The sequence below is a fragment of the Myxine glutinosa genome, chromosome 4 (assembly GCF_964187855.1).
Source record: "Myxine glutinosa chromosome 4, kmMyxGlut1.1, whole genome shotgun sequence".
Taxonomy (NCBI): Eukaryota; Metazoa; Chordata; class Myxini; order Myxiniformes; family Myxinidae; genus Myxine; species Myxine glutinosa.
Genome location: NC_136264.1, coordinates 111,409,339 through 111,422,087, shown reverse-complemented (window position 1 = coordinate 111,422,087; position 12,749 = coordinate 111,409,339). Strand labels below are relative to the sequence as shown.

Here is a 12,749-nt window from a genome sequence, read left to right as displayed (position 1 = left end):
TGAAAGATAAGTAAGTTCAAGTATATTCTCCCCCTCCCTTACCCCCAAATCCCTCCTCCCACATTCATTTTTATAGAGGGACCAAAGGTTGGTGGAGGACCTTGTGAATAAATTTCATAAATATCAAGGTCATGAAGGGATATTGATGTACTTTAGCATAAATTACAAGAGTATTAACACAGAGTATAAAAAAGAAAAACAGTATTTGGGATTTGAATCTCGGATGCTGGTCACATAGTAAGCCACGGGTTCAAATGAGAATGCTAAACAGGCCTAGTCAGACATTTTAATGCCTGTGCAGCTGAAGGCCGGAAGCATTATGTTTTTTGTTTCTCTGTCCACGCATCCATCCGTTATCACTTTTTTGTTACCACGGTAACTTGAGAACCACTGATGGTCTTTAAAGCAAACTTGGCACAAGTGTAGACTGTAATGGAAAGCTTTGGTTCAAAAGATCAAAGGTCAAAGGGAATGTAACCTTTAATCGAAAATCATTTTGCTCCCACAATAACTTGTGAATTACTGAAGAGATTTCAACCAAACTTGGTACAAGCATGGAAAGTAATACACGGATGAATGGATTCAATTTGGGGGGGCAACCAGTCAAAGTTCATGTGCCGTTTGAGAATCATTTTGCAGACCCCAACTCAAGCTCGAAATATCTGAAGTCTCTATCTCTTCTACTCTCTCACTGTCTCTAATGTGACATTCAGGTTTCCATGTGACCTTTAATTGAGATTAAATGTAATAGTGGGTTGAAGCATACATATCCTTAGAGGCATTTGAGTCGAATTATAATTTATAGTTGTCCATAATTTTCCTTTCATGAGCCGACTGGATGCTTTGATTGGAGATTACAGGTATTCCGTGAAAAACTTACTTGGAAAGTTGTTTGTAAAGATACCGCTTAAGATCCTGTAAAGGCAAAAAAAAAAGAAAAAAAAAGTTGGCATTATTAATGTACAAAACACACTCCCACATTGCAAGCATACTTTTTATGCATCAAATATTCACTTCATTGCAGATCTTAATCTGGTTCATTTAATTATACGCAGTGATAAGTATTGGAAGACAGGCTTTATAATGAACGTTTTATACATTTAGTGGCAGATTTAGACCCGCTCAGCTTGTCTGCATAAGCTCGGTGGTGTATTAACGGTTAAGGCTTAGGGTCTTACGGTCGTGAGTTCAGGCCCCAGCCCATGCCAAAATAACACCAGCTGGTAGACTCAGCCCGTCCACCTTTCAAGTTCGACAGAATGAGTCCAGCTTTCTGAGGTTAAAGCAGTCGAGTATCCTGCGTCGGAGTGGCGACCTGTCCAGGATTGTAACCCCTAGCCAATTAAACTGCCTCGGCAGCCTCATGCACCTGACCGCACGAGGAGGATAAACAAACAACTGCAGCTTGCTTTCGGTTCACTTTAATAATGCTGTAATCACATTAAAAATGGAGATTGCTCCATTATATAAGAACATACCACCACGATCGCCAAAGTCAGGCAATCGAGGTGAGATCCTCATTATAAACTGCCACAACATTGCACAGGATATACAAAAACTAATCGAAACTTCAAAACCCACACCCACTTACCCACTTACCCACTAGTAATTCTTACCTCACAAATTTGGTAGCACTGCATCCTAACTCTCTGCAAATAATCTACGATATAAGAGAGATGTCTGTCTGTTTGTGTCGCCATTTTTCTCAGAGATGGCTAAACGGATCTTCGTCAAACTTTCAGAGGTTCATCAGTGAATGCCTGGGAGTGTTTTAGGCAAAGAAAAAAAAATTGAAAAAAAAGATCGTTTTTTTGGAGTTAAAAAAAAAAAATCGCTCGAGAGTGCCTAAGCCTTTTAAAATTAATGACAGTTATATACAAGTACACATTCGCATAAATAAATACAAAACAATCACCAGACATTTGAACACAAATAAATCAAACAATTCCGGAAGTGTACGAAGTTGGTAGTACGGCTTCTTCTTCTTCCTGATCGGCATCACACTCAACTCAGAAACGTGAGCCACATTCACCCACCAGCATATATATGAACCCCCTTCCTTCCCCCCCTGCTCACCCCCCTCCTTCCCCTCTCCCCTCTCTCTGCCGCCCCCCTCTCCGCTTCCCCCCCCCCCCCCCCCCCGACATGAATCACAAATAAGCACCATGGTAGGCAATAATACTTCCCCCTCCCCTCCCCCCTCCTCAACATGGTGGAATACAGATCCATTTGCTGAAGGACAGCATGTGTACATTTAGAGAGCAAGTCCTGGGTCCTTACTTGATGTGGGGACTGATAGGATGGTCTTTCTGATGTTCCACAGGCAAGGCGAGGCATCATTGTGTGTGCCATCCCTCTGCATTAAATTTTGTTGCGACAGCGACTTGGGGTCGGATTGACGTTAAATGACGTCCCGTCTGCCAGCCTTCGTTGGTGGACATTAAAGATCCCACGGTGTCCTTCGCGTAGAGTAGGCGAGCTATCGCTGGCACCATGAACAAATTACAAATTCCTGCCCGAACCAGCAGAGGACATTACATAAGTAACACAGCCATACCCTCAGCCAATGATGCTACCCCATAACCTGTGATGCATATGAAGAAGAAGACGACTTCATTTGCAATCAGGATATCTCACATGTCGATGATGAAAATTCCCCAAAGCCACTGCTGTTCAAACCCTCTTGGAGGGTGATGGGAGAATATGGGATGCAATCCACACAGTCATTCTGAACAAAACCCGTCAGGATGCTGCTGTCAGAGTTCTCCTAGCTTAGCTCCCAGTCTCCTGATTTTACAAGGAATTGACAGTGTCTGGGCTGCAGTCGACACATTTCATCCTCGAGCCGTTGTATTGGTTGTATTCTCCTTTGGTGGGTGTCAAAAGGAGGAAAGGAACACCCCCCCCCCCCCCCCCAAGTCCCTTTTTATCTGCCGCCTTTTATCAGAATTTGAGGACCAATATGTGATTATATTGACACCGGGGCATGTTCTGTTATATTTCTATCATTTCAAGGACTCTTGTGTTTAGGATTATTACTGAATCATGAACAGCCTCCAATTGTAATTTGCTAAAATATTTCCTGGCATTACTTTCAAAACCTCAATGGGGTTCAATGCCGTGTAATCTGTTGGGTTTCCCTTTGTCTTGTAGTTAGTTTAGGAGGTCATCTTACAACTGAGTGACTTTCCAGGCTAATTCGGAAGGCCAGAAGGCCTTCCTCACTCAATCTGCACGTTTCTTTCCTTCCTTACCCTGCCTTTACTACCCTCTTGCCATGGACTTGCAGGTTGCTGTTTCCTTCCATCTCCTCTGACCTCCTGTTTGTTCATCCATTTGGTGCATTCGTATATCCACCCACTGGTCGACTGACTCTCCAGTGCATTGCCTTCTACCCTCTATCACTGCGGTCTTTCATGAGCCTAAAAAAAACAAATAAAACAAGTGTGGACTGCCATCATCAAGCAGTGAAGGCAGAATTGCTGAAAAGTCAATGGTGCATTGCCTTTGACCCCATTACTAAATGCATAAGTACCTTCTCCAGAGAAAAGCTCTGGAGCCCTTTGCAATTTGTCACTGGCTTTGACACCAATACAAATTTTTATTATGCACCTTAGTCATCAAATGCTACACATAATCGAACAAACAGTTTCAAATCGAGCAGCCCCCTGCCATTAGAGCATTTAAATTGCATCCGATGTGGCAATAAATGTGAATTGCCTCACACCTAGCTCGTCTTCACGCTGTTGAAACCAAAGCGTTCAGAATCATTGGAATCTCCCGCGATGAAGCTACCTCCGAGGGCCTTTCACTCACTCACCGCAGGCAGGTTGGTGGTCTTTCCATCTTCTACCGACTCCTCTCTGGCCTTGCCCCCCCAGCTCTCTCTGGGCTCTGTCCCCCACATATTCCTACAGGTCACACAAGATCTGCCTGCAACCCTCTTATGGTTAAACTGCCAAAATCAAGACTCTTTGCTCACCTTCACTCCTTAATTCCTCTTTTCTCCCGCCTCTGGAACTCCCTCATTCTCTTCAATCCCACTCCACCCTCCAGGTCTTTAAAACAGCTGTTCACCACCATCTCTTATCTTCCCCCATCCAAAACCTTGATCTTTTCTACCCCCACTAATTTCACCCCAAATCCACTTTTTTGAAATACCAACTTCTGTCCTGGAAGTCCTTGGTGTCCTTGTGTTTTATACTTCTCCCTCCCCCCCCCCCCTTCCCACGCCTCCTCCCCCCAAGCCCTCTCCCTCCCACACATCTCCCTGCTCTCAAATGTTGTGTTTGTGTGCTTCCCCTTCTCTCCCCATCTTGTCTTCCACCCCCTCATTTTATATATTTTGTTTGTCTGTTTGATCTGTTTGTGAAATAAATGTTAACTCTTTCACGAGCCTCAATTCTGTATACAAAAAAAAAATAAAAAAAAATAAAAATTGGTGCTTCCAGCTTGCCAGCTCGATGACAGAAGATGACAGAACACAGAAGACTCCAAAGACCCCCGAAGACACCTGAAGACCCAAAAACTTTTGAAGGCCATGAAGACCCAAAAGACCCTTAAAGACCCCGACAACCAAGAGACCCTCAAAGACCCTGAACAACCAAACAATCCCAAAGACCTTAAAGACCCAAAAGACCTTGAAAGAGCCTGAAAGACCCTAAAAACCCAAGAGACCAAGGAGACCAAAAAGACCCAAAACACCCAGAGGACCCCAAAGACCCTGACAACCCAGAAGCATTAGTTTTACTGAAGCGGTTTCTTGGCTAAGGTTTTACAATCCCAGAGGGGGTTGTCACTCTGACAGTGTCATAAATAGTTCATAGTTAATAACAAATGTGTAAAATCATGGCATTTCATCTGAAAGACCACGCATTTAAAAATAGAAGAAAAAAAAAGTGATGCCAGGACGTTCACATATAATTTTAAGTGAAACTACTTGAACGTTGGCAGTAATGTGTGGATCTCAGTGGTGATTATGTTGAGAAGTGAATAAGCACCATGGTAGAATAAAGATTGATGTTAGTATCTGTCTTTGTTTCAATCAAATATCCTTACCCATTTTAGAGTAGAAATATAGGAGACATTATTTCTTAAGAACAACCACGGACAATAAAATTGAATTTATATTTTGTAAACGATTAAAATAACCACAATGACATGTAAGGTGTCATGCTGACTTTTCCAGTAAGATGTTTACACTGTTCATTTATACCAGAAGAAAATTGTATGTCAGCTCATGTCATCTCATCGAGGTACACGTCCTTAAACTGGTATCATTCATGCAAGTGCAAATGCATAACCCAGGGCAAAACTCGTTTCCAACAAGGATACAGTGCGAGTAAATGCACTTGAACTTGTGCAATTCAACAATCACCATTCTTATACTGTTGCACAAGAATTCCGATTATCGCACAACGTCTATTCTGTAAGCTGCATTGAACATGTCTAGCTGTGTCAGAAGTTCAGGAAAAAAAACAGTCCAAAGAAACCCCCAAAAAACAATAGAAGCATATCCTTAAGGCTGATGAAACTTACGTACATCTGCCATTTTGTTTTCCTTAATGAAAGCACCTCCTGTAAATGAAAAGGTAAAAACAATCTCAGTGGGATAAGTGACGAGCATAAGCTGAAAAAGTCATTTTTAATAAATGTCACCTGCTGGATTATATACATTTCAAATGTTTTGGAATGTGCAGATTGGAAAGGTGAGAAGTACTGTTACCATCTTGACCGAATAAAACCAGTTCAGATCATAACCATCTTGGATCAATTTTGATTCAGAGGTTGATTTGAGATGGATATGGCCTGAGCTGCTTCTAGTCTGACATATTAACGTTATCCATGAACCACATCAAACCCATTGCTACAATGACAAAACTAAACGGGGGTGAAGGTCTACTTACTGCAAAATAAACTAGAAAGCATCTGAAAATGCAAAGCCCGTCCACGTCCACTTTGTATTCAGACTTCTACTCCTTCCGTAAACCAAGCATGACGAAAACAGCTTTAAAAAAAAAAAAAAGATGATTTTAGGTGAACTTGACTTTTTGACCTCAAAAGCAATAGGTTTCAGTGACCCAATATGCAAACTCTGCTGAAATATAAAGTCAATTGAATGAAATTTGACACTTTTATGCAACTTTGACCTTTTGATCTGAAAAACACAATCGGCTTCTAGCTTTTGATTGGTGAACCAATTCAGCTACCCAATATGCAAATTCTTCAAATTTCAGTTCAATCGGATGAAAATTGATGATTTAGGTGATGCTGACCTTTGACCTTTTGACAAAATTGTTAATTAATCTTCTCCATATTCTCATAATAAAGCTTTGTTGAATATTTTATGACAAATACTCAAATGGTAAAAAAAGAAGAAGTTACAACCGGGACAGCTCTACACAAAGTGATTGCAAAACCCGGTCTCCCGCTGTGCATGCAGGGGACGGGCTAACTAGAGAGTTCATAGAACACCTTATCCCATAAAGTCTTCAAGTGTAGAATTAAATTGAAATGAAATAATGAAATTAACGGTTGTATAAAAAAAAAAATCCAGAACTTTACCGCTGTAAATGCAGACTTACACACCACCATATATAACACGTCACATTAGTTATTCGTGCCAGTTTTTTGCGTCCTTTATAACATCCTTAAAACAGCGTCTGTTTCTGTTTTTTGTTTTTTTTTGTATACAAGATCGAGGCTCGTGTGTGAGCTGACATTAATCACAAAAAAAAAAAAACCGACACACAAAACATACAATAAAGGGAGCGTGAGAGAAGATGGGGAGAGAGCCGGAAGCACACAAGTACAACAGCAGAGAACAGGGACATCGGGAGATCTGTGGGAGGGAGAGGGCTTGGGGGGAGGAGGAATGGGAAGGGGGAGGGGTGGGAGAGGTATAAAACACATGGACACAGCTAGGACTTCCAGGAAAAAAGTTGGCATTTCAAAAAGGTGGATCTGGGGTGAATTAACGGGGATAGAAAAGAAAAGATCAAGGTTTTGGATTGGGGAAGATAAGAGATGGTGGTGAACAGATGTTTTAAAGACCTGGAGGGAGGAGTGGGATTGAAGAGAGTGAGGGAGTTTGTTCCAGAGGCGGGAGAAAAGAGGAATGAAGGAGTGAAGGTGAGCAGAGAGTCTTGATTTTGGCAATTTCACCAGAAGAGGGTTGCTGGCAGATCTTGTGTGACCTGTAGGAATATTTGGGGGACAGAGCACAGATAGAGCTGGGGGAGTTAGGCCAGATAGGAGTCGGTAGAAGACAGAAAGACCACCTACCTGCCTGTGGTGAGTGAGTGAAAGGCCCTCACAATATGCTTCATTGTGGGAGATTCCAATGATTCTGAATGCTTTGGTTTCAACAGCGCGAAGCCGAGCTAGGTGTGAGGCAGGAGCACCGGCCCAGAGGGGAGAGCAGTATTCCATTGGGCTGCAAATTGAGTTTGTAATGATTTTCAATTTTGTTTGACTGCCAGACAGGCAAAGAGAGCAAAAACATCTTGCTCCTCTCTGCGCATGTGCATTCATGATGAAATCAGAGCCAAAGTACTGATCGACTACAGGTTTGTTTTTCAATTCATGTTCCAATTCGTGTTCCAAATACAACATTCAATTAAAATTAAAGGCCCACAGAATCAGTAATTCATACTGTAGGAAGATCTGTAGAACTGTAGAATTCATACTGTAGAACTCACTGCAATTATTGGGTTTTTTTCTTAACTAAATATCTTGAAACAAAGATTTTAGTGCTTTTTTGGTGTCTTTGTACTCTGCATTTCCCCCACCCCAAAAAAACGGTGATGGGATTATGTCAAATATCACGTGACATGTCACGTCTTCTTCAGAACACTTTTGCTTCCTGACTTGTGTTTACACGCGGCTTACACATAGAAACAACGTAATCGCACCATCGACAAAAAAAAAAATTGAAGTGATTGAAAGACGACACGATCTCAACGAAGATCAGAGATCATTCTAATCTAATGCAAAATGAGAAAAGGACAGAAAAGCTGCCAAAAAGTGACAGGAACTGAGGGTAAGCAGCATACTGTTGCTTGGGAGGTGGAGATCGAGGAAATTGGGAGGCGGAGGTTGAGGAATTGGGAGGCGGAGGTTGAGGAATTGGGAAGCAGAGGTCGAGGACTTGGGAGGCGGAGGTTGAGGACTTGGGGTTGGGAAGCGATGGTTGAGGACTTGGGGTCGGGAAGCGATGGTTGAGGACTTGGGGTCGGGAGGCGAAGGTTGAGGACTTGGGGTCGGGAGGCGAAGGTTGAGGACTTGGGGTCGGGAGGCGAAGGTTGAGGACTTGGGGTCGGGAGGCGAAGGTTGAGGACTTGGGGTCGGGAGGCGAAGGTTGAGGACTTGGGGTCGGGAGGCGAAGGTTGAGGACTTGGGGTCGGGAGGCGAAGGTTGAGGACTTGGGTTCGGGAGGCGAAGGTCGAGGACTTGGGGTCGGGAGGCGAAGGTTGAGGACTTGGGGTCGTGAGGCGAAGGTTGAGGACTTGGGGTCTGGAGGCAAAGGTTGAGGACTTGGGGTCGGGAGGCGAAAGTTGAGGACTTGGGGTCGGGAGGCGAAGGTTGAGGACTTGGGGTCGGGAGGCGAAGGTTGAGGACTTGGGGTCGGGAGGTGAAGGTTGAGGACTTGGGGTCGGGAGGCGAAGGTTGAGGACTTGGGGTCGGGAGGCGAAGGTTGAGGACTTGGGGTCGGGAGGCGAAGGTCGAGGACTTGGGGTCGGGAGGCGAAGGTTGAGGACTTGTGGTCGGGAGGCGAAGGTCGAGGACTTGGGGTCGGGAGGCGAAGGTTGAGGACTTGGGGTCGGGAGGCGAAGGTTGAGGACTTGGGGTCGGGAGGAGAAGGTTGAGGACTTGGGGTCGGGAGACGGAGGATGAGGACTTCGGAGGAGGAGATTGAGGACTTGGGAGGCGGTGGATGTTGATGACAAGGTTTGTGAAGGCGGGGAGAGAGTTGTTGACTTAAAGACATGTTCTGCGGATCCCTCCTGCTGGTATCATTTATTTATGTGTCATGCTTTGTTTGTGTGAAAGATGATGCCCGCCCAGGTAGACGAGCAGGTGACATCATTGTCCGAGTCGATCACAGTTCAATATGCAGGTTTGGCCAGCCGAAAATTACCTGCGAGCACCACCCGTGTTTTCAAATAACAACCACCAGCACAATCAAACCCACGAGCCGTTGTCTAATGACTATAACAGAAAGGGTTCGAAATAAATAATATCAACAACCAAATCTTTGCTAATGTCCATTTAAAAACTGTTACCTAAATAACAAATCATTTACCACAGTTTCAAATAATAAGAGAATAAACAAACCGCCTCAGTCGATGTGCAACATCAGCCGTGAGCCGATCGACGATCATGTGACTGTGAGTTGGAGACTGGAGTCATGTGATACGTGCCTCGACAGTCGACACTCCCAAAACATTCACTTTTAAGTGGAAAAACGTTCAGTAAACCGTTCTATTAGGAAAATATTTTCAAATACGAAATACGGGCAACCATTATTTAGAAACACTGCATTTTTTTTTTAAAGAAAAAATGGGTCAACGATGAAGTGTTACACCGCCTACTATGATGTCAACGTCTACACCAACTCGTTTTTTTTTCTTAGGGAGGAAGGAGTACAAATAAATGGTTGTCACAAAAAATTATAGGTTCAAAGATAAGGTGTTCAGCCGAATTGTCCTTAGAATCGGATACTAGTAATAGTATTGCTGTTGTTTGATTAAAATATCATGTAGTTGACGCTTGACACTGGCGCAATCGCCCCACCCCCCTCCTCTCTCCCCACCTCTCCCCACCCCAATTCCCACCACCTACTACGAATAGTCGAATCCCATGATGTAGGCTTTACATTACAACTTAATCTCCACGATTTATGACCACACTGATAGATCGTCCCCAGTAATTATTAAGGACCATCTATTTATTACGTACTGTGTAATTTTGAGTGCCGGTGTTTGTTTAAATTTATTATTATAGGGAAGGTAAGTGTGGGAGGGCCGAAGTGATCCGACAGGTAAGTTAAGTGGCCCGTATATCTTGGAAAGTGAACACTAATGCCTGATGTGACAAATGTACAATCTATTGGTATTTACTATTAGTGAATCACGTGACGTCACCACGTCACGTTGTCACATCCCACATCACGTGATCACGTCACCACCCTCTTGCTGGTTTGGGACAGCGGACAGAGATCATTTATACGAATGAGTCATGATAAGAAAACTACGGTATCAAAACAGGTGATTTCGTCGTTATCCCAAGTTAATTTTCAAAAGTGGGGAGGCCATATAATTTCCTGTTGCCCCCACTTTTCAACTGCCCATGTATGTACACATGCAGTCTCTTGTAAAAGTGGAAGAATGAAGAATATAGCAGACCCCATTGACGATTAACAAACAATTGACAACAAATAACAAGGTATATCATGAAATTGGCAACCATCTTGCCGAGTCCGGGGCATCAAAGTGATGTCGAACACAATGAAGATCTGGGAAAGAATTATTGGGAGAAGATTGAGGTCGGAGAAGAGTGTTGTGTTGGTCGGAGAAGAGCAATTTGGATTTATACCAGGCAGGAGCACTGTGGACACGATTTTTGCACTTAGACAGATGGTTGAAAGGTGTACAGAAGGGGCAGAAGGATCTACTGTACATTTGGTGTTTATTGATTTGGAAAAGGCCTACTGTGGCGGTTACCTTATGTGCAGGTAACCGCATGTGGCGGTTACCTTATGTGATTACCTTATTTGGGCATAATACACGTGCACGGGCCGGTTGGACTTGTGGTTGTGCGGACGTGACGCACGCGCGGTTGCCGTTGCCACGCCCTCCGAAGAGGGCTTTTGGCTTTATATAAGCGTGCTGACTTCCGTTCGAGTTTAGTGTGCTGGATCTTGCTGTTTGAATAAACCAACTTCGAACCCTACGAATGGCCTCGTTCTCTCGCCTTCCGCGACTCCTAAACTACAAGAGTTGTGGAACTGTTAGAGAGACAGAGACAGAGAGACAGAGACAGAGACAGAGACAGAGACAGAGAGAGAGAGAGAGAGAGAGAGAGAGAGAGAGAGAGAGAGAGAGAGAGAGAGAGAGAGAGAGAGAGAGACTTGACTTTTAAGGTCTTTTATTACAAAAGTATAAAAAAGCACAACAAACCAAGTAATTCAATAGCAGTCAACAAAAAAATTAAATCAAGGAATTGAAAAACATGACATTAATTATAATTAGAGCAGCAAAAAAAGTTCATCTCCCTCCACCTTACACAGGATTTCAGCTTTGCACCATTTTTGAACAAAGTGATCAAGCCGAGAAGTCTCTCGGTAAAAATTAAATTCAATTTTAAGGCGGGCAGACACAAGGCCTTTAAAGGCTAACAAAATACTGCATTCTGGTGAGCTTGTCCCAGAGACCCGACTCTTCCGCGTAATATATATCGCGAGTTTCGCCTCGGCAAGTAAAAAATTAACGATTTGAGAACCGACATTCTCGTTAGACACAGGCATGTAGTACACAAAAAGATAGGTAGAAAAACAAAAACCGAAATTCTGGAAGACATATTTCAGGAGTTGAAAAAGTGGAGCCAGCCTTTGGCATCCGACATATGCATGGAAAGTGTCCTCGGAGTGATGGCAAAAAGGGCAGTCATCAGATATCACGAGGTTCAGTCGTTTAAGAAACGTGTTGGAAGGCAAAGAATAGTGTGCAAGCCTCCACTGTATATCACCGGCACGTTTAGACACAGGTAACGCGTACATCGACAACCAGGTAGGAGAGGATGAAGCCCCTGCAGGTAGAAGCTCTTTCCAGTGGGTGATCAGTGGGCTATTGGGGTTAGCAGAGATGACAACATTAAGACATTGCATGTACAAAGTAGCCTTTGCACAGGCTTGTAGAGGCTTTGTGGAAGGAGCACCAGAAAAACAAAAATCAGGGAAGTCAGGGTGCATTGTTTTTGTGTTCTGAACATCATGCAGTAGAGGCCATGATAAATTAAAAGAGATGAACACTTTAACAATTGAACGAAGAAGTTGTCCAATTAGTCGGGCTGAGGTAACGTTGCATACTTCCGAAATCTGGTTGGGGGTCTGCCATCCAGAATAAGTATGATTAACAAAATCCTTGACAAGAAAAAAACCAGATTCGATAAAAGATTGAATTAGGGATCTACTTTGGCAATCATGGCAAAATAGGCTGTTGTAGAAAATGGGTTCACACATTAAATTCCAAAATTTATATGTATCCTTGTTTCGTACTGGAAGGAGGCACTGACCGGCATTCACGAGACTTCGATAAAAGGAGGGCAGCAAGGAGATGTCTATTCGCTGCAGATTGAGTAGAAAGAGCTCGGGGCCACACCTGAGCTTACCCGCTTGCTGCAACAAGCAAGAAGCCAGGGGCCGCCAAGACAGGACTTCCTTGTAGAGAAGTTGGCGCAAGGTGGTTAGTCGAAAAGCCAGTATTTTACTGGTAATGTCCACAAGTCCTTGACCTCCTTTATCCAAGGGGACACTTAGAAGATCAGCTCGGAGCCGGTGCATGCCGTTCCAGAAAAAATTAACAAGGATACGCTGCAAGTTAATGACTAGCGATTTGGGCGGTTGTAAGACAGTCATCCGATGCCAGAGTTTGGAGCAGCCAAGTTATTAATTATCAGCACTCGACCTCTATAAGACAGTAGGCTGGACAATCTTTTCCAACAATTAAGGATATGGGAGATGTGATCAA

At 43.6% G+C, this 12,749-nt stretch overlaps 1 protein-coding gene across 3 annotated transcripts in view; it reads right to left on the bottom strand.

The window, feature by feature from the left end:
• The window catches only part of LAMTOR3 (late endosomal/lysosomal adaptor, MAPK and MTOR activator 3), a 45,150-nt gene extending 35,718 nt beyond the window's left edge, over positions 1 to 9,432 (bottom strand). Inside the window, exons 1-4 of one of the 3 annotated variants that reach the window (XM_068113112.2) lie at positions 9,337 to 9,391; positions 5,907 to 6,007; positions 5,543 to 5,577; positions 881 to 915 (exon numbers count right to left, since the gene is read on the bottom strand). In XM_068113112.2, coding sequence (XP_067969213.1) covers positions 881 to 915; positions 5,543 to 5,577; positions 5,907 to 5,928 — 92 coding nt within the window. In that variant the 5' untranslated portion in view covers positions 5,929 to 6,007; positions 9,337 to 9,391. Of the gene's footprint in view, positions 1 to 880; positions 916 to 5,538; positions 5,578 to 5,906; positions 6,008 to 9,336 lie in introns of all 3 variants that reach the window. The other 2 variants (XM_068113113.2, XM_068113114.2) reach the window with 2 other exon arrangements.
• Between the last annotated feature and the right edge of the window lie 3,317 nt (positions 9,433 to 12,749).